Here is a 27,327-nt window from a genome sequence, read left to right as displayed (position 1 = left end):
ATGGTCAGCACAAGATACGAAAACATATAAAAAAGTGCATCCGTTAACAGTACATATGTAATATAAACAGAAAAAAAGGACTAAAGTATTAACATACTCATCACTCATCATTAAAGTAAAAAGTATAAAGTACAGAGTCAAGTAAGTAAAGGAATGTATTAAAAAAATATTAAAATGTCATTTAGATGGGCATGGTCAGCACAAGATACGAAAACATATAAAAAAAAGTGCATCCGTTAACAGTACATATGTAATATAAACAGAAAAAAAGGACTAAAGTATTAACATACTCATCACTCATCATTAAAGTAAAAAGTATAAAGTACAAAGTCAAGTCAAAAGGAATGTATTAAGAAATATTAAAATGTCATTTAAAAAAAGATAGAGGGGCTGTAAAACACAAAACAACAAATAAGAGGTGACGGAGCTACTGCCATTGGCTTCCGCGTGACGGCGCCATCTTGGGGAAGAAAAAAAAACTATTTGGACAATGTCGACGGGCCGGATTAAAACGCCTCGCGGGCCAAATGTGGCCCGCGGACCGTACTTTGCCTTACTCAGTGTCAGACCCACATAAACATAATAATTAGGTTTAGACTCTATCTACAGTAGCCATTTTCCCTCAAATTAATGTATTTTTCTGTGTTTCACTTTCAGAATGCCCCGAGAAGTGCACCCGACGAGCATGTACGGCGAATGGCGACTGCTGTCACCCGCAGTGCCTCGGCAGTTGCACCCTACCGGCCAGCGACCGATCTTGCGCCGCCTGCGTGCATTACTACCACCAGGGCCGCTGCGTGGCCGACTGTCCGCCCGGCACGTACAAGTTCGAGGGCTGGCGCTGCGTCAGCGCCGACCTATGCTCCAGGGTCCACCTGCCCGACTACGATAGCTTCGTCATCCACGAGGGGGAATGCATGTCCGAGTGTCCATTCGGGTACACGCGCACTACCCCTAACAGGTCAGTTCGGTACCCGGTATCTATGTCAGAGTATTGGAATATTTCTAGTAGGGCTGGGCAATTAAACAATAATTATCGTTAAATATTTTTGTCAACAATACTATTAAAAAGGGTTGATAAAAAAAAATATATATATATTTTAAACTGCAATTACACCTCCTGGCCACCAAAACGAATGGGGGCGCTGTTGCAAAGTGAGCGCTACCTCCAGACCAATGATCAATCTGTTTTTAGCATGTTAGCAATAGAGGCTAGCATGGAGCAAACGGACAATAACGGACAAAATAAGTGATTATGAGATGCAAGACAACACCCAACCGACCCACTAAAAGAAGTGAAATTTCAAATTTGAAACAAAAAGGGGATAGTTATCATGATAATGATTGATATCGACCTAATATTTTTTTTATGGTGATAATAATTTTTTTGTCAACTGGACAAAATAAGTAATATTATTATTATAATGAGATGCAGGACAACACCGACGCGACCCAGTAAAAGATCCAAGTTTAAGTTTAAAATTTTAAACAAAAAGGAGATAGTTATGATAATGATCGATATTGACAATTTTGTATTTTTTTATGGTGGTAATATTTTTTTGTCAACTGGACAAAATAAGTAATATTATTATTATAATGAGATCCAGGACAACACCGAACCGATCCACTAAAAAATCCAAGTTGAAGTTTCCAATTTCAAACAAAAAACAATAGTTATCATGATAATGATCGATATCGACAATTTTTTTCTAATTTTTATGCTGATAATTTTTCGTCAACTTGACAAAATAAATGATTCTGAGATGCAGGACAACACCAAGCCGATCCATTAAAAGATCCAAGTTTAAGTTTCAAATTTGAAACAAAAAATAATAGTTATCATGATAATGATCGATATCGACAATTTTTTTTCATTTTTATGGTGATAATTTTTCGTCAACTTGACAAATTAAGTGATTATGAGATGCAGGACAACACCAAGCCAACCCACTAAAAGATCCAAGTTGAAGTTTAAAATTTGAAACAAAAAAGTTAGTATGTTTTTGTTTTTGACCTTAATATAACTTAAATAACATTATTGGTTGTGATAGTGACTGTTATAGATTTTGTCTTTTTTTTTTTTTTTTAAAGGAAAAACTGCCTTATTTAGGCTTTTAATTTTTTTTGGTAATATAACTTTATGTTTTGGTTGTTTCTAACCACAAGTTTGATTCTTATCCATACTTAGCATGTCCTGCACCGCCTGCGACGGCCTGTGCGATAAAGTATGCGACGAAAAGGTCATCGATTCCATGGACGCGGCCCAGTCGCTGAAAGGCTGCACGGTCATCAAAGGCAACCTACACATCAACATCCGCAGAGGCCGTGAGTACTTTTACCGTTAACGTAAGACAGACAGAAGGGTGGCCGTGGCCTACCCGTGCGATAGGGCGGCGGCGCTCGTAAAAAGGCCGCTGCGGCATGGCGACACTGTAAAACGACATCGTAGTGTGGAAAACGAGGGACTGCGACACTGAGGATACTCAAAAATTAACTATGGCAGCACATGGTTGCTTCTTAGCCACATAAATAGCTCAATAATGGAAGTGATTATGTATCATGTACAGTGGTACCTCGAGATAAGAGCGTAATGAGGATGTATGTTGATATACTCGTAACTCAAATGAATGTTTTCCAGAGAAATGAACTAAAAACAAATGCGGACAAAAAATAACAAAAAATGTGTTTTGGGAAAATTTATCAGTACAGTGGTACCTCGAGATACGAGCTTGATTTGTTTTGGGACTGAGCTCGTAACTCAAATGAACGTTTCCCATAAAAATGAACTAAAAACAAATGCGGACAAAAATTAACAAAAAATGTGTTTTGGAAAATTTATCAGTACAGTGGTAGCTCGAGATACGAGCTTAATTTGTTCTGGGACTGAGCTCATAACTCAAATGAACGTTTCCCATAGAAATGAACTAAAAACTAATTAATTTGTTCAAAACCTCTGAAAAAACAGCAAAAACAGGTTATTGGATTGGTAAAACATTTTTATTTGGTCTAATTTGCCATCTATTAACAAAGTAACAAATAACTAATGGTACTTAAATGTGTTTAATAGTACTAAAATTAGATAGATTTCGCAGAGGAGACTTTTTGCATGGCAACGCGCTTGTAACATAACATAAACAAATTTAAATGAACTTGGATTACGATCAAAAACACACTAAAAAATAAATGTAATCTAACCTTACACTAAACTAAATTCTAATTCTATTTAATTCTAATTAAACTTTGCAAGTAACTTAATGTGGTATAGCCAGAATAATAATATATATAAAAAAATATTCAACTTTTTACCAGTAGAATTACCGTATTCTCTGGACTATAAATCACACTTTTTTAAAAATAGTTTGCCAGGACCTACAATTAATATTGAAATGCAATTTAAGTATTTTTTTTATAATCTTATTTGCTTTAACCTCATATGACATCACAATTTTTGGTTGTCACAAGACTACAATGTTAAATTTTGTACTACTATGTAAAAAGAAAATTCTTTGTTTTTGTACTCATCAGTTCCCTATTAGCCTAAATAACAAAAATAAAATAAAAATGCCTTGCAAGAGTTTTTGGATTTTAAAGGTTAAGAAAAAAAACTATGCAAACATTTTACTTTCAAAAAGTGCTAAAAATTCAGTCAAAAATAAGGGCAAATTTGGATGAAAAACTTTGGGACATTTTTCCAATGATTAAGGCATACCAAAGTATATTCAAGAAAATACCAGTATTATCCACAATAGCAAAAAAATGACAATTTCTCTGCCCAACATCTACTTTTGAGCAAAAAACTGAATAGTCCGCCAAAACAAGTGAGAACAAAAACACTTTTTACAATCAGCAATGATGTCACATGTCGTCTAGACCCAAAAACCTTGGAAAATCTGACAACTCTGTCATTTCCTGGACCTGAAACTATAAATATACACATAGTTCAATGCTAAAAACATTAAATTTTAGCTTTTTTTTTTAACGTTTTTCTTCTCAATCCACAGACAACATGGTGGCCGAACTGGAAAGCTTCACGGGTTTGATCCAGAGGGTGACGGGATTCGTACGGATTCGACACTCCCATACGCTAAGCTCGTTAGCTTTCCTTCGTAGCCTGAGATTCATTGACGGCGAGGAACTTCTGGATGAGTAAGAACCTTAAAAACAGACTTTGTTTTTCATTATGTCGACCTATAAAGTCAAAGAATGGACATTTTTCCTTTGTAAAGGTTGTTAAATATTTGTGGATTCTTAAAAATTTGGCCGTTTCAAGGCTTTGCGTTACAGTCATTCCAGTATGGGTGGTTTGTAGTATCTCAAATATTTTGCTATATCACTCTACTGGATCTTGTTTTGAATATTTCTCCCTTTTGGCTTTCCATAATGAATGGTGAGCAAAAAGATTGGAATGCGTCTGCTGATGAACAAGAACGCGGTGAAGCCGCCCGCCGCATGACTGTCAGAAAGTGGCGACATTTTGGAATTTTGACGAAGCGTGCATAAATGTCTGCGTTTTATCGTCAGATTACGTTCGTTTTTTTCGTATCTGACGGTTTTGAATACCATATTTTCACACATATAGGATGCTGTTGAACATATTGTAATGCTAGCAGGAAAGATATGCTAGCATTCATGCTATATAGTTAGTTTTCTTTAATGATTGACAGTATTTTTTAGGGTTAAGTCAACTGCTTCACCACTATTTTGGAGAAAATGTTACATGTAATGCCCGTTTGTCAGCTAGATGGCGGCAAGAACCTGTTCTGCAAGGGTCAAGAGCTATCTAAGTTGTAGTACATTTTAGACTTTTACGTGTGCCCCATGTCTGTGTGAAGATATTTGCCATGTGTATTTGTACAATCTTTAATTACTTAATAATGGGAATTCAAAATAAAATAACGGATAAGTAAATGCATTTACTTTTTGGGGGATTTCGTAATTTAGATCTTTTTCGTATCTCAAATCACTCATTTGCATATAAAAATATTTGTAACCTTAAACTTTCCTACTTAGAGGAATTCATAAGTAGAGGTATGACTGTAACGTACTTTAAAGTGTGCCTAATAGATTTTAAAATACAGTATTTGAATGAAATGAGGAGGGTGCATTGATTGTTGTTTTGCTTCCAGCACCTACGCCTTCTCAGCATTTGACAACCAGCAACTCCAGTACCTCTGGGACTGGAAGCAGCATAACCTGACCATCCGAAATGGGAAGATGTTCTTTCGGGCCAACCCTAAACTCTGCGTGTCGGAGATCCAGAAGATGTGGGAGAAGACGGGAGTACCGGGACGCTTTGACGAAAGCGACTTCCGCAACAATGGCGACCGAGCCAGTTGTAAGTAGTACCAAAGCCCGACAAAAAAATGGCCTGTTGTTAATTCCTACTTGTCGGCCAACATTGAATTTTTAAAATTATTTTTCATCCAGCTGATAAATGTACTCAATGTGGGATAATTAATACGATTAGCCATATTTTTGGGGGGATAATAAGTCACATCTTGGTATTTATGAGTTGTGCCAGCTAACCAATAAAGATGGGAAAAAATTGGATTGGATTGGATAACTTTATTCATCCCGTAATCGGGAAATTTCTTTGTTGCAATAGGAAGAGGGTGAGGATGCAGGAATAGAAGAGGCATTATACACAAATGGGTACTTAATAGTAAGTTAATAAATAAATACATGAATAAATATATAAATAGGTAACTGTGTTGGTGAGATATATATATACATACACATACATATATATACAAGCACATCTACACTGTATCCGAAATTCGGGAGGTCCTAACCCACAGCCTTTTTTGAGTTAAATGTACATTGCACTAAAGTACAAGGGGCAATTTTATAGTTGATCAAAAAACTAAAAAATCCATTAAATTAGTAATTATAATATACAATTTTTGGAGGAATCTACTGGCTAAAAAACACAACACAGCCTATATAAATTGCATTTTAGTTTAAATCCCAGTCTCAGCCAAACTATACAACAACAAAAACTCCAGGAAATACAGTAATCCCTCGATTATTGCGGTTAATGTAAACCAGACATGGCTGCAATAATCTAAAAACTGAAGTAGAGTCAACCCCATTTAAAATAAATAAATGAATAATTCCACTTGGGAGTTTCACCACAGATTTTCACATTTTTCTGAATTTACAACAAAAAAATACAAAAAAGTAAACCAGACATGGCTGCAATAATCTAAAAACTGAAGTAGAGTCAACCCCATTTAAAATAAATAAATGAATAATTCCACTTGCAACTTTCAGCACAGATTTTCACATTTTTCTGAATTTACAACAAAAAAAATACAAAAAAGTAAACCAGATATGGCTGCAATAATCAAAAAACTGCGAAGTAGAGTCAACCCCATTTAAAATAAATAAATGAATAATTCCACTTGGGAGTTTCACCACAGATTTTCACATTTTTCTGAATTTACAACAAAAAAAATACAAAAAAGTAAACCAGATATGGCTGCAATAATCAAAAAACTGCGAAGTAGAGTCAACCCCATTTAAAATAAATAAAAAAATAATTCCACTTGGGAGTTTCACCACAGATTTTCACATTTTTCTGAATTTACAACAAAAAAAATACAAAAAAGTAAACCAGACATGGCTGCAATAATCTAAAAACTGCAAAGTAGAGTCAACCCTATTTAAAATAATTAAATAAATAATTCCACTTGCGAGTTTCAGCACAGATTTTCACATTTTACTGAATTTACAACAGAAAAAATACAAAAAAGTAAACCAGACATAGCTCCAATAATCTAAAAACTGCAAAGTAGAGTCAACCCCATTTAAAATAAAAAAAAATAATAATTCCACTTATGATTTTCACCGCAGATTTTCACATTTTTCAGAATTTACACAAAAAAATACCCCAAAAAAAATTCCCCCCAGAAAAAAACAGTGTAGAAAAGCCGCAATATTCGAGGGATTACTGTACATTCACTCACTCCATTTGCTTATGTGGTAATTTTATGTCTTTTTGAAGTGGAAGTTGAAGCCAGATATACTGAGTGGTTTGAGTAAAAAACATACATCATACAAACATGGCCATAACTTAATAAGGTCTTGCGAATGCTTGACACTGGAACTTTCTTTCCCGCCCTCTCAGGCGAAAGCACCATCCTACAATTCAAGTCCAACTCTACCAGCAGCACCCGGATCAAACTGACCTGGCAACGCTACCGTCCCCGAGATTACAGAGACCTCATCAGCTTTATCGTCTACTATAAGGAGGCGTACGTTTTTATCCACCGCCTCTCCCCATCTGGACTCCCTTTTTTTAACCGAAATCACGTACTTCTCTCCCTCCCCACAGGCCTTTCCAGAACATCACGGAATTCGAAGGACAAGACGGTTGTGGCTCCAACAGCTGGAATATGGTGGACGTGGAGCTCCACCAGGATAAGGACACGGACCCCGGGGTACTCTTGGCAGCTCTCAAGCCTTGGACGCAATATGCCGTCTTTGTCAAAGCTATCACGCTCATGGTGGATGACAAGCAGGTGCCCAGCGCCAAGAGTAAGGTGGTCTACATCCGCACTAGCCCATCAGGTAAATTAAGAATTCGATTTTGATTACCGTATTTTCACGACTATAAGGCGCACTTAAAAGTCTTACATTTTCTCCAAAATAGACAGTGCACCTTATAATCCAGTGCACCTTATATATGGAAAAAACAGAAAACCAACCATATAGCTCCTCCCCCACTGCAAGATTTATACAAAAAATTCCAAAAGATCAACAATGGCTGGCTCTAGAGGTGACTGTAAAGTAGTGAGTGCTTTACACCTGGAAGTCAATAGCAATTACCGTATTTTCACCACTATAAGGCGGACTTAAGTCTTACATTTTCTCCTAAATAGACAGTGCGCCTTATAATACAGTGCGCCTTATAATACAGTGCGCCTTATAATACAGTGTGCCTTATAATACAGTGCGCCTTATAATACAGTGCGCCTTATAATACAGTGTGCCATATAATACAGTGCGCCTTATAATACGTGCGCCTTATATATGGAAAAAATGTCATTCATTGAGGGTGCGCCTTATAATGCGTTTGTGCGCCTTAAAGTCGTGAAAATACGGTAAAATCCAAAATTGGAAAACATATTTTTTTGTGTTGTTTTTAGTGCAAAAAGCATTTTTTCAACATTTTACAGACCTGTAACTGAATATTTAGGGCTTTTGATTCAGTTCTTTTAACCCATTTTTTTTCAAAATATCTAAATTTTATATCCATTTTTTTACCTATCCACTTTTATTTTTCACTATAAATAGACCGTTTATTAAAAATGTGATATTTACCCTTTTTCCCTTTTTAAATAAGGAAGAAAAGGCTCAAACATTGGAAAAAAAATATTTCTTGTTGTTTTTAGTGCACTAAGCATTTTTTTCAACATTTTTTAGATCTATAACTGAATATTTAGGGCTTTTGATTCAGTTCTTTTAATCCAATTTTTTTTCAAAATATCTAAACATTTTATCTAAAATGTTTACCTATCCCATTTTTATTTTTCACTATAATTAGAATGTTTATTAAAAATGTGATATTTATCCTTTTCCATGTTTAAATTAGAAGCAAAAGGTTCAAACATATGATAGATTTAATATTTGCCCTCTTTTCTGAATATTTTTAAAAAATATACATTTCTGTTTGTTCTCTGCAGCGCCCTCTATGCCTCAGGACGTGCGCGTCTACTCCAACTCTTCCACCCAGCTGGTAGTGCGCTGGATGCCCCCAGTGTCCCCCAACGGCAATCAAACTTACTACCTGGTCCGCTGGCAGCAACAGGCGGAAGACCGAGAATTGTACCAGCACAATTATTGCTCCAAAGGTAAGTGTGTGTTTTTGGACTCTTCAACAGACGGAAAAAAATCCACCAAAAAAAAAATCCGCCATGTAGTGAAACCGTGATATTCGAGGGATTACTGTAATGTATTTTTTAATTGATTTTTTTGTATTTTTTGTTGTTGATACATTTAAGAATTATTTTTAATTTTAATTTTTTTTAAATGAATCATTTTTTTGTACTTTATTTAAATAAGAAAAAGAAAATGTAAAAAAATCCGCCATGTAGTGAAACCGTGATATTCGAGGGATTACTGTAATGTTTTTTTAATTGATTTTTTTTGTATTTTTTGTTGTTGATACATTTAAGAATTATTTTTTTAATTTTAATTTTTTTAAATGAATCATTTTTTTGTAGTTTTTTTAAATAAGAAAAAGAAATGTAAAATAAAGTGATACAATAATAATGAATAAATCAGAGACATATTTATTCTACAGAGTTAAAGATTCCTGTAAGAATGGCAGCAATTGGAGTAGGCGACCACGAGGAAGACACTAAGCCCACCAAGCCGGACCCCGACAATCCCGACAAGGGTCCCTGCTGTCCTTGCCCCAAATCGGTGGAGGACCTGGAAGCGGAGGCTGCGGACGCCTCCTATCGCAAAGTTTTTGAGAACTTTTTGCACAACTCTATCTTTACACCCAGGTGAGCTTATTTTATATATAAAACACCCCTGTAAAATACTACTACAGTGTTCCCTCGCTACTTCGCGGTTCAGCTACCGTGGACTCAGAGCTTCGCGGATTTTTTTGGGGAAAAAAATACAAATATTACATTAAAACAACATATTTTACAGTTTTTTTTTTGTTATAACATGAATTTCACTCTCTCTACCCGTATTCTATATGGTGTACTGTATACAGGGGGGTAAAAAAAAAATGTAAAAAAAAAATAAAAAAATAAAAATAATAAAATAAAAAATAAATAAATAAATAAATAAATAAATAAATAAATGAATTAAATTCAAATTTAGCATTTTTGAAGGGGAATCCCTACTTTGCGGAAATTCACTTATCGCGGATGGTCCCGGTCCCCATTAACCGCGATAACTGAGGGAACACTATATATGTATTACATACTGTATTTTTTTTGCATATACGCCATACTTGTCACTCAAAAAGTTATGACTGAAGCGAGGGTACGGCTTATATGCACATAAATTAGACTTGCCTGAAACGCCATAAGACAATTTGGTCAATATGGTCATATATTTCAAAATAGACAAAAGATAAACAGATAAAACGCAGAAAAAAAATAATTTTGATGTCTATGAATGAAATTCAAGAAAAAAATAAACTGTATTTTGTATAAAACGTTAAAAAACTCACTCACCTGCTCCGCCATCTTACCTAGGGATGACAAACGAGACCACTACGGATCCATTTCCTGGTTGTACTGGTCACATGACTTCATTTTTCGGAATTTCCAATCTAGCAATCGATTTACAGTATCTCAAAAATACCAATTGCAATTATTTTTCTTAAGATTTTCCCTTCAAAGTAACACATTTGTACTCTCTATTAAAACCATAAATATGGAGATGAAAATTTTGAATCAGGCTTCGGCTTATACGAGAGAAATTGTCAAATTCAACGATTTTGAGGCCATTTTATAGGTGTGGTTTAATATCCGAAAAAAATACTGTCAAAACATGTACTGTGAAAACCTTCTGGATATATTTTACTACAGTATGTGTTTGTTTTTGATTCTGCAGGCAAATCTGCTTTGTTTTTCAGTCAAAGTTGAGTCACCCAAAAAGTGCTGCCATTGTTTTGACGATTTTTCCTTCCCCAAAATGCTTACTCGTTGGCATCCTCCCCCTCAGGCTAAAAAAACATTTGAAAAGAACACAATGACTCAGTGGAACACACATAAACTGAAGGACTTGTGTGAGATCAACACAGATTCGCAGGAACAACAAAGCTCACTGCATCAGACATCCACTCAACAACGAACAGAACTATGACACATTTATTCAAAAACAACTAATTTGCCCTTTTCTCCCATAAAAGCAAAGCATTTCTAGCCATATTTGGCAATACAGACTAATTAAACACACACATTGAAAAATAAATAGACGGAAAACGTCTTTAATCATCGTAACCAGATGATCGATGACGCACTTTAAATACAAAATAAACAAACTGGCGAAGGGATGAATTCGCACCCTCCGGTGGAGATTTGCAGTAGTGCATGTCTGGAATAAGAATGCTGGATATGAGGGGTGTTATGATTTGTGTTTTTGGCCCAAAAAAATATGATTTCAGTTTAAGGGTAATTTTGGTACATTTTTGATAATTTTCTATTGATTTTTAGGGACTTTGTGAGCGGATTTTTGTTCATTTGTCAGTTTTTGTTTATATTCTTAGCACTTCCAGTGACTTTTTGTTGATTTTATGGGCCCAAAAAATATAATTTCCATTTTAGGGTACTTCTGGTAATTTTTAAGTCATTTTATATTGATTTTTGAGGGACTTTGTGAGTTGATTTTTGTTCGTTTGTCGGTTTAGGTTAAACAATTTAGCATTTCCAGTGACTTTTTGTTGGTTTTGGGGGCCCAAAAAATATAATTTCTATTTTAGAGTACTTCGGGTAAATTTTGGATGATTTTCTATTGATTTTTGAGCTGCTTTTTGTTCGTTTGTCTGTTTCTGTTCATATTTTTAGCACTTCCAATGACTTTCTGTTGTTTTTAAGGGCCCAAAAAAATATAATTTCCATTTTAAGGTACTTCAGGTTAATTTTGGATCATTTTCTATTAATTTTTGAGGGACTTTGTGAGCTGATATTTGTTCGTTTTGTCGGTTTCTATTTATTTTTTTAGCCAGTGACTTTTTGTTGGTTTTGAGGCTTTTCAAGGTCCCATATAAAGTCCTTGAAGGCGCCATTCTGGAGCATTTGTACTTAAACAAGTCACAAACATTTATTTTTACAGAATTACCTTCATTGTAAAAAATATATATAAAAAACGCCTCTTTTCCAGGCCACCGGATCGCCGTCGTCGAGATGTCTTCAACATCGCCAACGCCACGTATTCTCGTCGCCAGCACTGGCCTCTTTCCAACACCAGCGCCGCCCCCCCGGCGCAGGGGGCCGGCAATAGCAGCGGTACCGCCGACGCGGATCTGGCGGAACGAGAGTTTGATTTTATGGAGCAAGCGGTCACGGAGCGTGAGCTGCAGATCTTTGGCTTGCAGCCCTTCACCGTCTACCGCATCGACGTCCACGCCTGCAATCGCCAGGTGCAGCGCTGCAGTGCCGCCGAGTTTGTTTTCTCCAGGACAAAACCGGCAGGTTAGTCTCACTGGAACACCACAATCACATTTTTACACGAGAGGAGTAACACTAAAGTTAAAGAAAATGTTTATGGCAAGTTAAATGCTCAGGAAAAGTAACTAGTATCAGTATTGGGTAATCATTGTATGAAATTCCTTTTAGCACAGCTCCTACTAGTGGACGTATATCACAACTACTATCCCCTACCAATATTATTTCAGTGGTGCCTCGAGATATGAGCTTAATTTGTTGCAGGACTGAGCTCGTATGTTGATTTACTCGTAACTTAAATGAACGTTTCTCATAGAAATGAACTAAAAACAAATTAATTTGTTCCAACCCTCTGAAAAAAACAGCAAAAACAGGATATTTGATTGGAAAAACATTTTTATTTGTTTTAATCTGCCATCTATTAACTAAGTAACAAATAATTAGTGGTTTAATACTACTAAAATGTGTTTTATGGTAATTAAATTAGACAGATTTTGCAGAGGGGAGAGACATTGACTTTTTGCATGGCAACGCGCTGGTAACATAACACAAACAAATTTAAATGAACTTGGATTACGATGCAGACAAAAATTAACAAAAAAGTGTTTTGGGAAATTTATCAGTTCAGTGGTACCTTGAGATACAGGCTTAATTCGTTCCGGGACTGCGCTCGTATGTCGATTTATTAACTCAAATGAACGTTTCCCATAGAAATGAACTAAAAAACAAATTAATTTGTTACAATCCTCTGGGGAAAAAAACACCAAAAACAGGATATTGGATTGGAAAAACATTTTTATTTGTTCTAATTCGCCATCTATTAACAAAGTAACAAATAACTGGTGGTTTTATAGTACTAAAATGTGTTAAATACTACTAAAACAGACTTTTTGCATGGCAACGCGCTCGTAACATAACAAACAAATTTAAATAAACTTGGATTTTGATACACACTAAAAAATAAGTTCAATCTAACCTTACACTAAACTTAATTCTAATTATGTTTTAAATTTTTGATACCTTTCTTCTCCCGGGTTGGCTCTATTTGCCCTGCAAATTTTTTTATTTAATTTTTTTTTGCAGAAAAGTCCGATGACATTCCGGGCTCGGTGACCTGGGAGGGTCACGAGGACTCTGTGATCCTGCGTTGGCCGGAACCGTCACACCCCAACGGTCTCATCCTCATGTATGAGATCAAGTTCAAACTTGGCACAGAGGTACTGAAACTATGCGCAAAAACACACAAAAAATGTCCACCATGTCCTTATACCTGACGGTTTGGTCTCTTGGTCTTTGCCTCTGTAGACCGAGAAGCACGAATGCGTGTCAGCTCAGACGTATCGAACACAGCGCAGCATCCGTCTGACCAACATGAGTCCGGGAAACTACTCGGTCAAGGTCCGAGCCACGTCATTGGCCGGGAACGGATCCTGGACGCTGCCGTTAAATCTCTACGTGGCCGAACGTAAGACGACCGATCCGCTCTTTAGACGTTGCACGCCAGTTATAATGCTGACGATTCTTGCCTTGATAGGATATGAAAATTTCCGTTACGCCATCATATTCGCCCCGATCTTCATCATTGTGGCCTTCTGCATCCTGGTGGCCGCCGTCTTCATCCTGAACCGAAAGCGGTATGGCACCCTTGCGAACATGACATACATTTGCCTTTGTTTTTGTCTTTAGTATAACTACCGTATTTTCACGACGATAAGGCGCACCGCATTATAAGGCGCACCCTCAACGAATGACATTTTTTCCATATATAAGGCGCACTGGATTATAAGGCGCCCTGTCTATTTTGGAGAAAATTTAAGACTTAAGTGCGCCTTGTTGTGGTGAAAATACGGTAATTGCTATTGACTTCCAGGTATGAAGCACTCACTACACCACAGTCACCTCTAGAGCCAGCCATTGTTGATGTTTTGGATTTTTTTTGTATAAAATCTTGCAGTGGGGGAGGAGCTATATGATGGAAGATTTTCTAAACTAAGATGGCATCTGCATATTTAACAGTATTGAGTATTCAGTTCAGGCGTTTGTTTTTTTTTAAATATCCGACAGTGGTGGTTTTTCATTTTTGGTGTTCTGTTTTTCCATATATAAGGCGCACTGGATTATAAGGCGCACTGTCTATTTTAGACTTTTAAGTGCGCCTTATAGTCGTGAAAATACGGTAATACAGCATTGTTGGTTGTGATAGTGACTGTCATAGATTTTGTCTTATTTATTTTTTTAAGAAAAACTGCCATATTTAAGCTTTTAAATTTTTTTGGGTAACATATCCCTATTGTGTTTTGGTTAAAATAAGTCTAAAAACAAAAAATACACTGACTAATAATAGATACATATGTACAATGTAAATATATTTGGCTATCCAGGCTTCTTCAAAAAATACACCAAAAAAGCGTCATTTTATATTTATATATATTATTATATATTTGTATATAAGTCATTATATCTGAGAAATTCAAGGTTAAAAATTAAGTGACTTAAGTTTGATGGCCTATCAAATAGAGAATTATACATTTTGGAACCTTTTATTTTGCCATGTATTATTATATTAATGTATTTATATATATTTGTTTTAATTTTCTTGATAGGAATAGCGATCGCCTTGGAAACGGAGTCCTGTACGCCTCTGTCAATCCCGAGTACTTCAGTGCTGCGGAAAGTGAGTACAAACAAGAATAAATACAATCAAACTTGAAGGAATTGCCAATTTTGAAGATTGAAATAATCCCTAAAATTGAGCATTAACATGAATTTTAATTTCCATAAACTACTCTCTGTTTTTACAGTGTATGTGCCAGACGAATGGGAGGTATTGCGGGAGAAGATTTCCCTAAGCCGCGAGCTGGGCCAGGGTTCCTTCGGCATGGTCTACGAGGGCATCGCCAAGGGGGTGGTCAAGGACGAACCGGATACGAGAGTCGCCATCAAGACGGTCAACGAGTCGGCCAGTATGAGGGAGCGAATTGAGTTCCTCAACGAAGCTTCCGTTATGAAGGAGTTCAACTGTCACCATGTGGTATGTTTGTGTACAGTACAACGTCACCACCGCGTACTACTGTGTTCACGTTCTTGTTTTTTTTGCTAGGTGCGTCTATTGGGCGTGGTCTCCCAGGGCCAGCCCACTTTGGTTATTATGGAGCTGATGACACGGGGTGACCTGAAGAGTTATTTGCGCTCCCTAAGACCTAAAGAGGTAACTACAACCGAATCCACACAGGCTATGTTATTCATACCCTTCAACTTATACGTTTTTCCCATATTTTATGTTTTTTGACTACCGTATTTTCACGACTATAAGGTGCACCGCATTATAAGGCGCACCCTCAACAAATGACATTTTTCCATATATAAGGCGCACTGTATTATAAGGTGCACTGTATTATAAGGCGCACTGTCTATTTTGGAGAAAATGTAAGACTTTTAAGTGCGCCTTATAGTCGTGAAAATACGGTATTTTAAAAATTGTGTATGCAGTATAACAGCTTTTGTATAGGATTTTTTTGTATGTTTTTTTTTTGGAAATGTTAGCCATTTTGGTTAAAAATCCAGATCGTTTTGGTCACTGATAGCAGATGAAAACATCATTGTCGATTGCTTATATTGTCATGCTTTAAATGCTATATAAATATAGCGTGTCAGCAAGCAATCTACCCAAACAGTCAATCTGTCAGCGTTATACAGCGACATCTACCGAATCTTGAATTTATTGCATACTGATTGGTTACTTCGTCTACTTTGGAGAATATTTTAGACTTGTAAGTGCGCCCTATGTGAGTAAATATGTGCCTTGTATTTTTACAGTTTATTATCACTTAATAAGGTGAATTGCAATTATTAATAACTTTGGATAAATCGTTTACCGTTTCCACAGCAACAATGGTCAAGTTTATCGCTACCGCCGCTAAAGAAAATGCTACAAATGGCAGGCCAGATCGCGGACGGCATGGCGTACCTCAACGCTAGCAAGTTTGTGCATCGAGATCTGGCGGCACGCAACTGCATGGTTGCCGAAGACTTTACTGTCAAGATAGGAGGTAAGAAAGTTCGCCTTGGATGGAGACGTCCACCCATTTGAACAGGGAGTGATCATTCAACCTTGAATTCCAATGGGAAGGACGTCTAAGGTATATTAAATATGTTTTGTTTACAAAACCTCCACCCGTGTGTTTGTTTAGACTTTGGAATGACCCGAGACATTTACGAGACCGACTACTACCGCAAAGGCGGGAAGGGTTTGCTACCCGTCCGATGGATGTCGCCCGAGTCCCTGAAAGACGGTGTCTTCACCACCAATTCGGACGTCTGGTGAGTGTTCTGTAACACAGTAAGGTTTCTTCAAAAATGTCTTGATTAACCCAATTAAAATCATCACCTTAACAAGTTAGGTTATCTTTCATTCATTAGGCAGTTGTCGTCAGAGTACCAAAAAGTAAAATAGACAGTACTTATTATATATAATGTACTTTTTAACTCGGCTAGCATAGCACTTGAGTCGTAGCAAACTGCAAATATACGTTTTAAATTGACTAATAGCATGCTAGCATAGTACTTGAGTCGTGGAAAACTAAACATACATTTTTACTTGGCTAGCAGCAGACTAGCATTAGGACTTGAGTCGTATAGCAAGCTAAATATTGATTTTAAATTGACGAGCAGCATGCAAGCATAGCATTTGAGTCATGGAAAACTGTAAATATATTTTTTTACTGGGCTAGCAGCATGCTAGCATAGAACTTGAATTATAACAAACTGTTAATATACATTTTAACTTGACTAGCAGAATGCTAGCATAGAACTTGCGTTATAGCAAACTATAAATATAAATTTTAACTTGACTAGCAGCATGCTAGGATAGAATTTGAGTCATGGAAAACTGTAAATATACATTTTCACTGGGCTAGCAACATGCTAGCAGAGAACTTGAGTTATAGCAAACTGTAAATATACATTTTAATTCCGCATCCAGCATGCTAGCATAGCACTTGAGTCGTACCAAACTGTAATTATACATTTAAATTCCAATAGCAGCATGCTAGCATAGCATTTGAGTCGTACCAAACTGTAAATATACATTTGAATTCTACTAGCAAAGCACTTGAGTCATAGCAAACTCTGAATATATCCCAAAAAATTAATATCTATAGATAGCGTGCCATCTCTGAGCGCCACCCACAAATCCACATAACAATGTCCCTCTGTTCAGGTCCTTTGGGGTGGTCTTGTGGGAAATTTCCACGCTGGCAGAGCAACCCTACCAGGGTCTGTCCAACGAGCAGGTGCTACGCTTCGTCATGGAAGGGGGCTTGCTGGAGAAACCACAGAACTGCCCTGACATGCTGTAAGTCCATTATATTCCAGTCCATGCATTTTATTGGATAGGACTTAAATCTGACATGTATATGTTTGGTTAACAGGTTCGAGCTAATGCGCATGTGCTGGCAATACAACCCCAAAATGCGTCCATCTTTCGTGGACATCATCGGCAGCGTCAAGGACGAGCTGGAGCCGTCCTTCTGCGAGGTTAGCTTCTTCTACAGTGCCGACAACAAGCCACCGGACGCCCCGCCACCGCCCCAACAACACCCCGACGCCACGGACGAGGCGGATGATGACGTGCCACTGAAAACGCCCGCCTCGCCCGGCGGCTCCCACCCCGGACCTTCGTTAGCCCCCGGCTCGCCCGCCCGGTCATCCACGAACAAGGAACCCGTCGGGCATCACCAGGCGGCTAACGGGTTGACGTCAGAAGCGGCGCCGGGCAACGAGCCCGGTTCTATGGCCGCCATCCAGGCGTCCCTGGACGAGCTCCCGCCTTACGCCCACATGAACGGGGGACGCAAAAACCAGCGTGCCACGCCTTTCTCTCAGTCGTCTGCCTGCTGATTAAATGGAGCAAAAAAACTCATGGGAAGTTAAACCTATTCTGCTGTAAGGACACCCTTTTTTCGTTATTTTTTCATTGGTCTGCCAGGCGCAACACTGCCCCCTTGCTGCCGAAACAATCACCACAGAGGGAGTTGCTTGTTTCATAAATGCTTTCGTACTTTTTTTGTTGTAGAACTATACACAGTCCTTTTTTAAAAGGATTTTGGTCCATTTTTTTTTATTGGGCATTATGGATGGAGATTTGAGTTGACATTCATATAATGGGAGAAGATGCACTTGAAGATTGAGGCCCTCCTCCATGTTGCTGCCTTTGTTGCTATGGTAACAATGATGGAAATGGTGAGGAAAAATATGGAAATCTACATTCTGATACGGTTTTGATCATTTTTTTTGTCTTGAGATCAAACTCTGAGCCACAAACGTTCATACAGTAATGCCAATCAAAATGTTTTTCATTGTGCGATCTTGGTTTTTTAATACAAAAAAATGCCTTTCTTATTAACAATGGTTTTAAAGGCAGGCAAAAAAATGGTGGTGAAAAAATATGTTTTGCAACGCGGTTGGTACAATGGTGGCATTAAAAGTTTTGGAAAATGTTTGAAAAGTGGACATATGAACAAAAAAACGTGAACATCTGCAAAAACATATTTTGACAGTATCTGTTGGGGCTGGTCCTCCATTTTGCTAGCATCGTGATGAGTAACTTTGACAAAAAATATAATGCAAATACCTACAGAAAATGGTTTATAAAATATCAAGCAAAAAAAAACAATTATCCACCAAAAATGGTTCTCGGTGTTGCCATTATTGGGGTTACTGGTACGATAATGTTGAAAAAACACTGCAAAAACACCCAAAAATGCTGGAAAAAAACAATATCTCGATACTCTGAAAGTAGCAAATGGATGTCAAAATTTCCCCGTAGAAACTTGTATAATTCAGTCAATTCTGTTTAGCATTCACGCCAGATTTTGTGGGGTTTTTTGAAGGTACGTGAACAAAAAATGGCGATCAAAAAGATGCAAAAACATCAATTTTTTGGAGAAAAATATCAAACCGCCTGAAAACATTGAAATATGAGCCACACATTTTCATAAAGTGCTAAAGATGGACATCAAAACACTGTTATGTTGGTATTAGGTTTTTTTAATGGTTTTCAATAGCATTTAGACTGGTTTTCTTTATTTGGGTGAAACTTTTCTATCTTTTTATACGGTCCCCATCTTCATCTTGTACAGAAAAAAAATAAGAAAAGACGAGCTGCTATTTCTCATTTTCTCATGTGGTTGTAATATAGATAATCTATATAAATATATATGACTTTATGAGTATAAGAGACCTTCAGGTTGAATCCACGAGCGTTTTCACTGCAGTTTGCCATCGCTTTTTGTTGTTATTGGTTTGTTTATTATTATTTTCAAGCCTAACTGAGCTGGTTTGAAAGAAATATACCCAATTATATGTTTAGCAAAGTCCCCAAGTAAATCTCAGGTCCATAGGCTTTAAAAACTGCTAGCGTTATCCGCTAAAAACAAATGTAGCTGTTGTGGAATGCTGGCAAAACTTCTACAATTTCCAATTCATTTCAATATTCCTTTCAAAATTCACAGTATTAGCTTTTAGTATTTGTTTTTTTCTTCCATTTTCTATTATGTAAAATGAATGATTCATTATCAAAGGTCCTGCTACTAGCAGTTGTTTTTTTAGCTAGCTACAGCTAGCTGCTAATGTTTCTGAATCTTAATGATCACAAATACGAACAAAGTAGAGTGTAGACATTTAATAAAGGGTGGCGTTAAGTACGTGAATGCTAATCATCCCAAAAAATGGACAAATGTATATTTTTTAAATGCTACACTTTGTTTTAGCTAGCGTCCAAGACGTAGCTAGCTTTCGCCATAGCCGACGACGTTCAATTTAGCCAGCGGGCTAGCTAATGCTCATCAAAACGTCAAATTAAGATGCACTACTATTACATTTCAATTCATTTCACTACAAAAAGCCGTCAGTGAAACGTATTATCGTCAACACTAGCTTTTAGCGCGCTAATTTGCGGCTAAGAATGGAGAAATATCTTCCTCTTCCCTACCAAGATAAAAAGGATGAAGTAATTTATTTATAACATTTATTGAAGAAATAATGACCAGCCCAGTTGTTTGTTTTTGTTTTTTGATTTTTTTTGCGTGTAAATCACTGTACAGAAATAGCTGGATACTTTTTTCTATTTGTTTTGATACATTTTTGAGGTTTTTTCGGGGAAGGTTTTTTTCTGTCTTTTGTTAACATCCATCTACCTCACTGTTGTTGTTTTTTTGTTTGTTTTTTAAACGCTAGTTACTACAACGTGGAGGAGCTTTACTTTATTTGTCAAAAAACAACCACAAACCAAACAGCAGCACAGAAACAATGAAATTGCCTTTTTTTGGACACAGAAAATGACTAATACACTGTGTTTAATTTTCTATTTTTAGTGTTATTATAGCAGAACTCATCACATGTTGTTTTTTGATTGATTCACAAATTTTGTTCAAATTTGGACGTCATCTTGTAGTATTTTGGCTTCGGATTTTCTTGTTGACGTTTATATTCACGTTCATTCTTGATAGGACAACTTTTGGTATACATTTTTGTACAAAATAATAATATTCTGCCATTGTTTCTGTTGCTGATTGCAAAAAAACAACAAAACATTCTCAAGCTTCTTCCACTTGGTCACATTTTGATGCCATTTTTAATTGGACACAATGTGTATTTTGGGTGGTATTTTAGTTTGCCCACGGAAAGGAAATAATAGAGGCCTTCATGCGGGTGGATTTGTTCGGGTTGTCAAAAAAGTGTAGGTGGAAAAATGCTGAATATTCTGTTTTCTGGCCTTTTTGGGGACTGGCTGTTGCCATGGTGATTAGAGGTACAGCTGGGTTTAAATGCAGTAGAGATATACATATTAGGGATCAGGATATTTTTTGTTTGTTTTTGTTTTTGTTCATGGTTTTTTTTTTTACCACTGGAAGGTCTCAAAATGCTTTAGGGGTCTTTTTTCTTGCATTCATGGCTGATAGTTTTGTACATTTTTTTCAATAGCCTTTCAGCCTTATTGAAAATTTAGAATGAGGTTTCATTTTGGTCCCCTTCACTCCCATATTTTTTTGTTTTGTACATTTTTTTTCAAAGATATGAAGGGTGGAAAATAATGAGCAGGAGAAAAACAAGAATGTTTTTCGCTGGTTCTTGTTTTTTGTTTGTTTTTCTACATGGAATTTCAGATAAATAAAACTGTATGCAAATCATGGCTGTTTTTATTATTTATTTTTGTTTTGGTAGTACAGTAAATGAGATGCAAATTAATATTCTTTTTCAAAATCGCAGTAGTAATATGAAGGTGAATACAAAATAACGTATTGTTAACTTTTTGACACTCATCGTTTTCCGTCGCGCTTAATGTGACGTCACGCGTTGTTATCTCCACAGTCAGACGAGCTACAAGTAGCTTAGCTTAGTTAATGCTATTTAAAGACACGTTCGCACATTTACAAGTTTGACATCCGTATAAAAAATATCCAAAATACTTGAGGTAAGTATACAATTTATGTGGAGTAATTCTACCTTACTGTTCACGTCTTATTTTGCAACGAATGACATGTAGGCTAATCAGTTAGCTCGAGCATGCTAACTTAAAACGAAGACTGTCTGTGTACATATGAGCGAATTATCTTATATGTAGTCATTTATTGTTCAAAATATAGACGAGTTGTCTTGCCTAAAGCCTTAAACTTGTCATACATTCAGACATTGCTACTTTTTCTAGTAAAGGAAAGGGTGTTATTTGAAAATAGTAAATCGTATGTTCATATTGACAGGTATTGGGGTTTTACTGCCTCAATTGAAGGCGAATGTGATATTATCAGTTGCAAATAAGTCTGTTTCTTTCGTTCACTAGGTATAAAAACCTTTCAACGCAAGAGTTTCTTCCAGAATACAGTTTTGTACTTCACCTCCACATGCAGTCCAAGTTCCAGGTAAGAAATAACAATAGAAAAGAGAAGAAAAGTCCATTTATTTATTACCCTTTATGGGTGTCCAACAGTCATAGCACTATGTGGCATCCATGTTTTTTTTCCCTTTCCAGAAATACAAAGATGGCGTGAGATAAGTCGAAAAAGTCATCATAACAGCGTAAAAGAGGCGCTCTTCCAAGATGGCGAGCGAGCTCCACCAAACCATCTTCGTTGCCAAAAAAGAGCGCTACAAGAATCTCTTCCTTAACTACAAGAATCTCAATCATTTCCCTGTGGAGATGCTTAAAGATGAAGGTCTGCAGTTCCTGGAGAGGCTCTACATGAAGAGGAACTCACTCACCATGCTGGTATTTGTTTGCATACATCTTCAAAAAGCAAAATGGAGGCAAATTGATACCGTCATTTTATGTTGTTGTTGTTTTTTGGGTTTTTTTTTCAGCCGGACAATCTTGCACAGAAGCTTCCAAATCTAATAGAGCTGTAAGTTTTATGTATTATTTATTTATTTGCTCCTTTTGTGAAACCTTGAATTGTCTTATTACAATATAATCTCTATTTCAAATATATTCATACATTATATGGATGGAGAAAATGTATTTATATTTTTTTCATCTTGTAAATACTACTTTATATCATCTTTTATACTGATTTTTCTCTAAAAGAACTATATAAAATATGAAGCAAGACAATAATTGCATACATGTTTGTTAGTCGTATTGTCATTTTTTATAATTTTCTTTGCTTGCCACTTTTTATGTATTATTATTTTTACAATAATGCGTAAAAACTTTTTTTCTCTTCAAAATTAGCCACTTTTTTCTGACCCAAATATTTTTAGACTGTGATTTTACCCCCAAAAAGCATCTTCAACCAATTAGATTAGATTAGATAAATTTATTTATCTGGTTTTCGGGAAATGTCACTGTCACAGTAGCAAGAGGGTGAGAATACAGACACAGAAAGACATTCTAGACATAAATAAATAGGTCATAAATAAGTGAATAAATAAATTGATCTTTCTCCTTTTAGGTATTTGCACGCCAACAACATTGTGATTATTCCTGAAGGTGGGTCCCCCCCATTTAGTTATTTCTTCTAGAAGTACATAAGTTACAATAATTTTTCCCCACTTGTATTCAGCTATCGGAAACTTGGCTCATCTGCAGTCCTTGGATTTGAGCAGCAACGCCTTGCAGCTTCTCTGCCCAGAAGTGGGACGACTACGCTCTCTCAGACACCTTCGCTTGTCCAACAACCAACTCAAAAGCCTGCCGCCAGGTTAGCCTCTCAGTTGCAGTACCTTAATCATCCACTAGAGGGAAGCAGTGTTTTTTTTACACCCACCAAAATATATATTTCCAGACTGAAACGCTAAATTCTGGTACCAAAAATCATCTCACCTTTGTTTTAGACTCTCCTCCCACATAGCCACGCCCCCTTTATCCCCTAAAGCCAGGCTCCTATAGTCGATTTCTGTGATATTTGAGGGATTACTGTATTTTAATTGATGGAAAAAAAGGTTTTTTTTGGTTAAATATTGGAGGCAACAACAAAAAAACCCTCAGAGTTCGTACTACAGAGTTTTTTTGCATGCACAAAAGACAAAGTATTTCCTCTCTTTGGTGTCAAGAGATTGGGAACCTCCAGTTTTTGGAGACTCTGGACGTGTCCATGAACCAGCTGGCCTCGCTTCCGGACCGGCTGCATCGCTGCTCCTCCCTGCAACACCTGAGTGCCGATCACAACCTTCTGAGCCGTGTGCCACGCCACCTCTGCTACTTGGCCCGCCTCACGCAGATCTCCATGGCCGCCAACCGACTCACTTGTCTGCCGTTAGGTTTGTTTCGTCCATCTACTTTCAAAGACAGAATAAAAACATATATACACAGAAGTACCTCGAGATACGAGCTTAATTCTTTCTGGAACTGAGCTCGCATGTCCATATTCTTTTTGCAGTGGTGAATGTAATATAACATAAACACATTTAAATTAACTTGGATTACGATGCAGACACACTCAAAAATTAGTTTAATCTAACCTTACACTAAACTTAATTCTAATTTTGTTTTAAATTTTGATACCTATCTTCTCCCTGGTTGGCTCTATTGGCTCCGCCTCCACCCTGACTTTCAGATGCAACCTATCGAGGGTTTTTTGCTTTTGTATTCCCTTCAAAATACTCTGAAAATGATGCACACAAATGTCCTCACAATAGAATAACGTACGACCACTTGCCAACGAGAAGTAGTATATACTCCTCTCGTATTAGCAAACAAGCTCCGCCATTCGCACTGACTAACGGAGAAAAAAACACTGAAAAAAATGCAATGCTCCGCCCAGTGCTCTTAGCTATCTTTTATACATGATAGAGATGCGGCAAAAAAGACAGTGCGCTGCAATGATTAACAGCTTCTCATGTCTTGGCCACCTGGCTTAATCATATCTAGAAAATGTTCTCATATCTAGAAATAATTATTTTCTCGAAATTTCACTCTTATCTCGAAATTTTGCTTGTATCTCGAAATGCTTGTATGTTGGGGTGCTCATATGTCAAAGTACCAACGTGTATATATTTTTCTTCTTTTAAATGTTGTTTCCTTAGATCTCGGAGGATCGCGGGAACTACAATTTGTGTATGTGGACAACAATTTGGACCTGAAGGGCCTACCGTCCTACTTGTACAACAAGGTCATCGGATGCAGCGGGTAACATTTGCTTTCATTTTTACAAACAACCATCTGAAAATATTTCCATTCCAAACTCTTGCTTTCATTAACAATAGTCATTTTCATCAAAGTTTAACAGCAAGAATCCCATAAACCTCCAAAATTATTCCAAAATAAACATTTTCACACTGACCTCATGTCACCAAAAGTTGATGTTTGCGGACCCTCAAACAACTTCTAGTTCAAGTGATGCAAAAATAATTACCGTATTTTCACGACTATAAGGCACACTGCATTATTAGGCGCAACCTCAATGTATGGCACATTTTATTTTTTTCCATATATAAGGCGCACTGGATTATAAGGCGCACTGTCTATTTAGGAGGCCACTATTGGTTGAAGTACTAATGTTTATCCGATATTTGTTTTTGCATTTATCAGTGTCAGTACAGATTTTGTTGTTTTCCGGCCTTATTCTATTTCAAACTTGACTGTAGAAGCTAAATACCGTATTTTCCATATATAAGGCGCACCACATTCTAAGGCGCACTGGATTATAAGGTGCACCCTCAATGAATGACACATTTTATTTTTTTCCATATATAAGGCGCACTAGATTATAAGGCGCCCTGTCTATTTTGGAGAAAATTTAAGACTTTTAAGTGCGCCTTATAGTCGTGAAAATACGGTAATATAATGCTATTAATCACATAATTTTATAACTTTTCTCCCCAACGTAGGTGCGGCGTGTCCGAGCATCCACGCCAACAAAGCCAGGACGAAGCATTGAACGAAGCTCTATCGGGGCTTCCGTCTGAAGTCAAAATGGTGGCCTCAGAGGCGGATCGGGTAATCCCCCTGGAGGAGCTCGCCATGAGGACGCTGCATCGCCTATACAACCGTCAACAACGCCATCGCACAGGTCACTCTGCCTTGCTTACTTGGAAAAGAAAAAGATGTTGACTGCATATGTATTTTTTAGATGGGAACTCGCTACCTGGTGTCCCTCTGCCAAAGAGTCTCCTGGATCTGCTGCAGTTTCCACTAGGTCACTGTCACCGCTGCTCTCAAGCCATGTTCACCGTCATCTACCCTAAACTCTTCCCCATGAGACACACTGACTTGGCGGGAGTGCATCGCAGGTTCGGATCTCACAAAAATTCATTCCTTCATTCATGCTTACATTCACAACTAAGGGCAATTTAGAGCAAGGGTGTCAAACTCGGGTTGGTTCGCGGGCCATATTAACGTCAACTCGGTTTCATGTGGGCCGGACCATTTTAGATATAATATTTAGATTTTTTTTTTTTTTTTATAAATGGATTACAAGAACTGGATTAAAAGACCTGAAGATTAATTTTTTTTATAGATCTAAAACAATGTTTATTTTAGCTTTTTTAAAAAATATTTTTAGATTTTACAAAATTAATTTGGAATTAAAAACACTGAAAAAATTTATTAAAAAATGACAATTATTGATTTAAAAGGGGGAAAATCAGGAAATTTAATATACATCTATAGTCTTCATTTGAATTTGATCCTAAAACAAAAAGTCAACACTCATGATTGACTTTTCCGGGCCGCACAAAATGATGCGGCGGGCCAGAGTTGGCCCCCAGGCCGCCACTTTGACACGTCCTTTAGAGTCTTCTGCCAGCTAGCCTAGCATACATGTTTTTTTTTTTTTACATTCGTTCATTCATTTTCTCAATCATTTATCCTCACAAGGGTCACAGGGGGTGCCGGAGCCTATCCCGGCCAACTACGGACACCAGGCGGGGGCGCCATGAAATATTTGGCCAGCCAATTACAGGGCACAAGGAGACAAATAACCATTCACATTCATCCAATTTAGAGTTTTCAACCAGCTAGCCTAGCATGTTTTTGTTATGTGGGAGGAAACCGGACTACCCTGAGAAAACCCACACAAACCCAAAGGAAACATGCAATATCCGCTAGGGAATATCCGGATCTGGGCACAAACCCTTGATCCCAAAAAGGGTGAGGCTGAAATGCTAACCACTTGTCTGTCCACTGACAAAAAATGGCTGTTTCTTTTGTCTTTCATGATGACTCATTGTTTGTTTTTTTGTTGTTTTTTTAAGGACCACGGTCAGTTTTGTGGCGTACTGCTGCTCCAGCCATTGCCTCCGGACGTTTAAGCTTAACGACGTCGGCGCGCTCACGGCGATGAGCTAAAGCAACGGACGTGGGATGACGTGGAATATACTTCAAGAAGTACTTTTAAAAAACAAAAAAACTACACCATGAAGTAGACAAGCACTTAACATTGTGATTTCTCCTCATAGCAATCATCGTCATCTTGCATTTCTTGACTTTTTAGACTCGAACTCGAACCCTTTTTTGCCAGTAAACACCGACTGAACTTTTACTGCATTTATTTTTTTAATACTTTGAGTCTTAACCATTTCAACATTGACACTTTAATCCTTTAAAAGGCAATTGACTTTTTCTCTCATTAAAAAAACTAAATGTCAGCAATTAGTCTTGCATGATAATTTTTTTTACCAGTATTTTAATTTTGTGCATTGTTCAATCATTTCTCCTTCTGCTTATACCCCCAAGGCTCGCGGGGGTGCTGGAGAC

General features: G+C 37.1%; 2 protein-coding genes across 2 annotated transcripts in view; both read left to right on the top strand.

The window, feature by feature from the left end:
• Nucleotides 1-21,325, top strand: part of igf1rb (insulin-like growth factor 1b receptor) — a 74,358-nt gene extending 53,033 nt beyond the window's left edge. The window contains exons 6-24 of the mRNA XM_077713980.1: nucleotides 658-961; nucleotides 2,189-2,325; nucleotides 4,002-4,146; nucleotides 5,127-5,335; nucleotides 7,130-7,256; nucleotides 7,337-7,572; nucleotides 8,688-8,855; nucleotides 9,308-9,515; nucleotides 11,854-12,164; nucleotides 13,221-13,354; nucleotides 13,443-13,602; nucleotides 13,672-13,771; nucleotides 14,741-14,811; nucleotides 14,939-15,168; nucleotides 15,238-15,345; nucleotides 16,024-16,186; nucleotides 16,328-16,457; nucleotides 17,356-17,490; nucleotides 17,567-21,325. Of these exons, the coding sequence (XP_077570106.1) occupies nucleotides 658-961; nucleotides 2,189-2,325; nucleotides 4,002-4,146; nucleotides 5,127-5,335; nucleotides 7,130-7,256; nucleotides 7,337-7,572; nucleotides 8,688-8,855; nucleotides 9,308-9,515; nucleotides 11,854-12,164; nucleotides 13,221-13,354; nucleotides 13,443-13,602; nucleotides 13,672-13,771; nucleotides 14,741-14,811; nucleotides 14,939-15,168; nucleotides 15,238-15,345; nucleotides 16,024-16,186; nucleotides 16,328-16,457; nucleotides 17,356-17,490; nucleotides 17,567-18,035 (3,545 nt within the window). The 3' untranslated portion in view covers nucleotides 18,036-21,325. The remainder of the gene's footprint in view (nucleotides 1-657; nucleotides 962-2,188; nucleotides 2,326-4,001; nucleotides 4,147-5,126; nucleotides 5,336-7,129; nucleotides 7,257-7,336; nucleotides 7,573-8,687; nucleotides 8,856-9,307; nucleotides 9,516-11,853; nucleotides 12,165-13,220; nucleotides 13,355-13,442; nucleotides 13,603-13,671; nucleotides 13,772-14,740; nucleotides 14,812-14,938; nucleotides 15,169-15,237; nucleotides 15,346-16,023; nucleotides 16,187-16,327; nucleotides 16,458-17,355; nucleotides 17,491-17,566) is intronic.
• Nucleotides 21,326-21,954: 629 nt separating this feature from the next.
• lrrc28 (leucine rich repeat containing 28) lies at nucleotides 21,955-27,202 on the top strand. The gene is made up of 10 exons (XM_077713224.1): nucleotides 21,955-22,054; nucleotides 22,165-22,401; nucleotides 22,494-22,534; nucleotides 23,084-23,121; nucleotides 23,195-23,332; nucleotides 23,685-23,891; nucleotides 24,657-24,759; nucleotides 25,461-25,642; nucleotides 25,703-25,862; nucleotides 26,826-27,202. Exons 2-10 carry the CDS (start codon nucleotides 22,234-22,236, stop codon nucleotides 26,917-26,919), a joined length of 1,131 nt encoding a protein of 376 aa, XP_077569350.1. The 5' UTR covers nucleotides 21,955-22,054; nucleotides 22,165-22,233; the 3' UTR covers nucleotides 26,920-27,202.
• Nucleotides 27,203-27,327: the final 125 nt, after the last annotated feature.

This window comes from Stigmatopora nigra, chromosome 3 (genome assembly GCF_051989575.1).
Source record: "Stigmatopora nigra isolate UIUO_SnigA chromosome 3, RoL_Snig_1.1, whole genome shotgun sequence".
Lineage (NCBI taxonomy): Eukaryota > Metazoa > Chordata > Actinopteri > Syngnathiformes > Syngnathidae > Stigmatopora > Stigmatopora nigra.
This window is presented reverse-complemented; position numbering and strand designations above follow the sequence as displayed.

Coding starts and splice junctions, on each gene's coding strand:
- lrrc28 (XM_077713224.1), top strand. CDS start 22,234: ATGGCGAGCGAGCTCCACCAAACCATCTTCGTTGCCAAAAAAGAGCGC. Junction 23,892..24,656: donor ACTCACTTGTCTGCCGTTAG/GTTTGTTTCGTC, acceptor TTGTTTCCTTAG/ATCTCGGAGGATCGCGGGAA. Junction 25,643..25,702: donor TCAACAACGCCATCGCACAG/GTCACTCTGCCT, acceptor TGTATTTTTTAG/ATGGGAACTCGCTACCTGGT.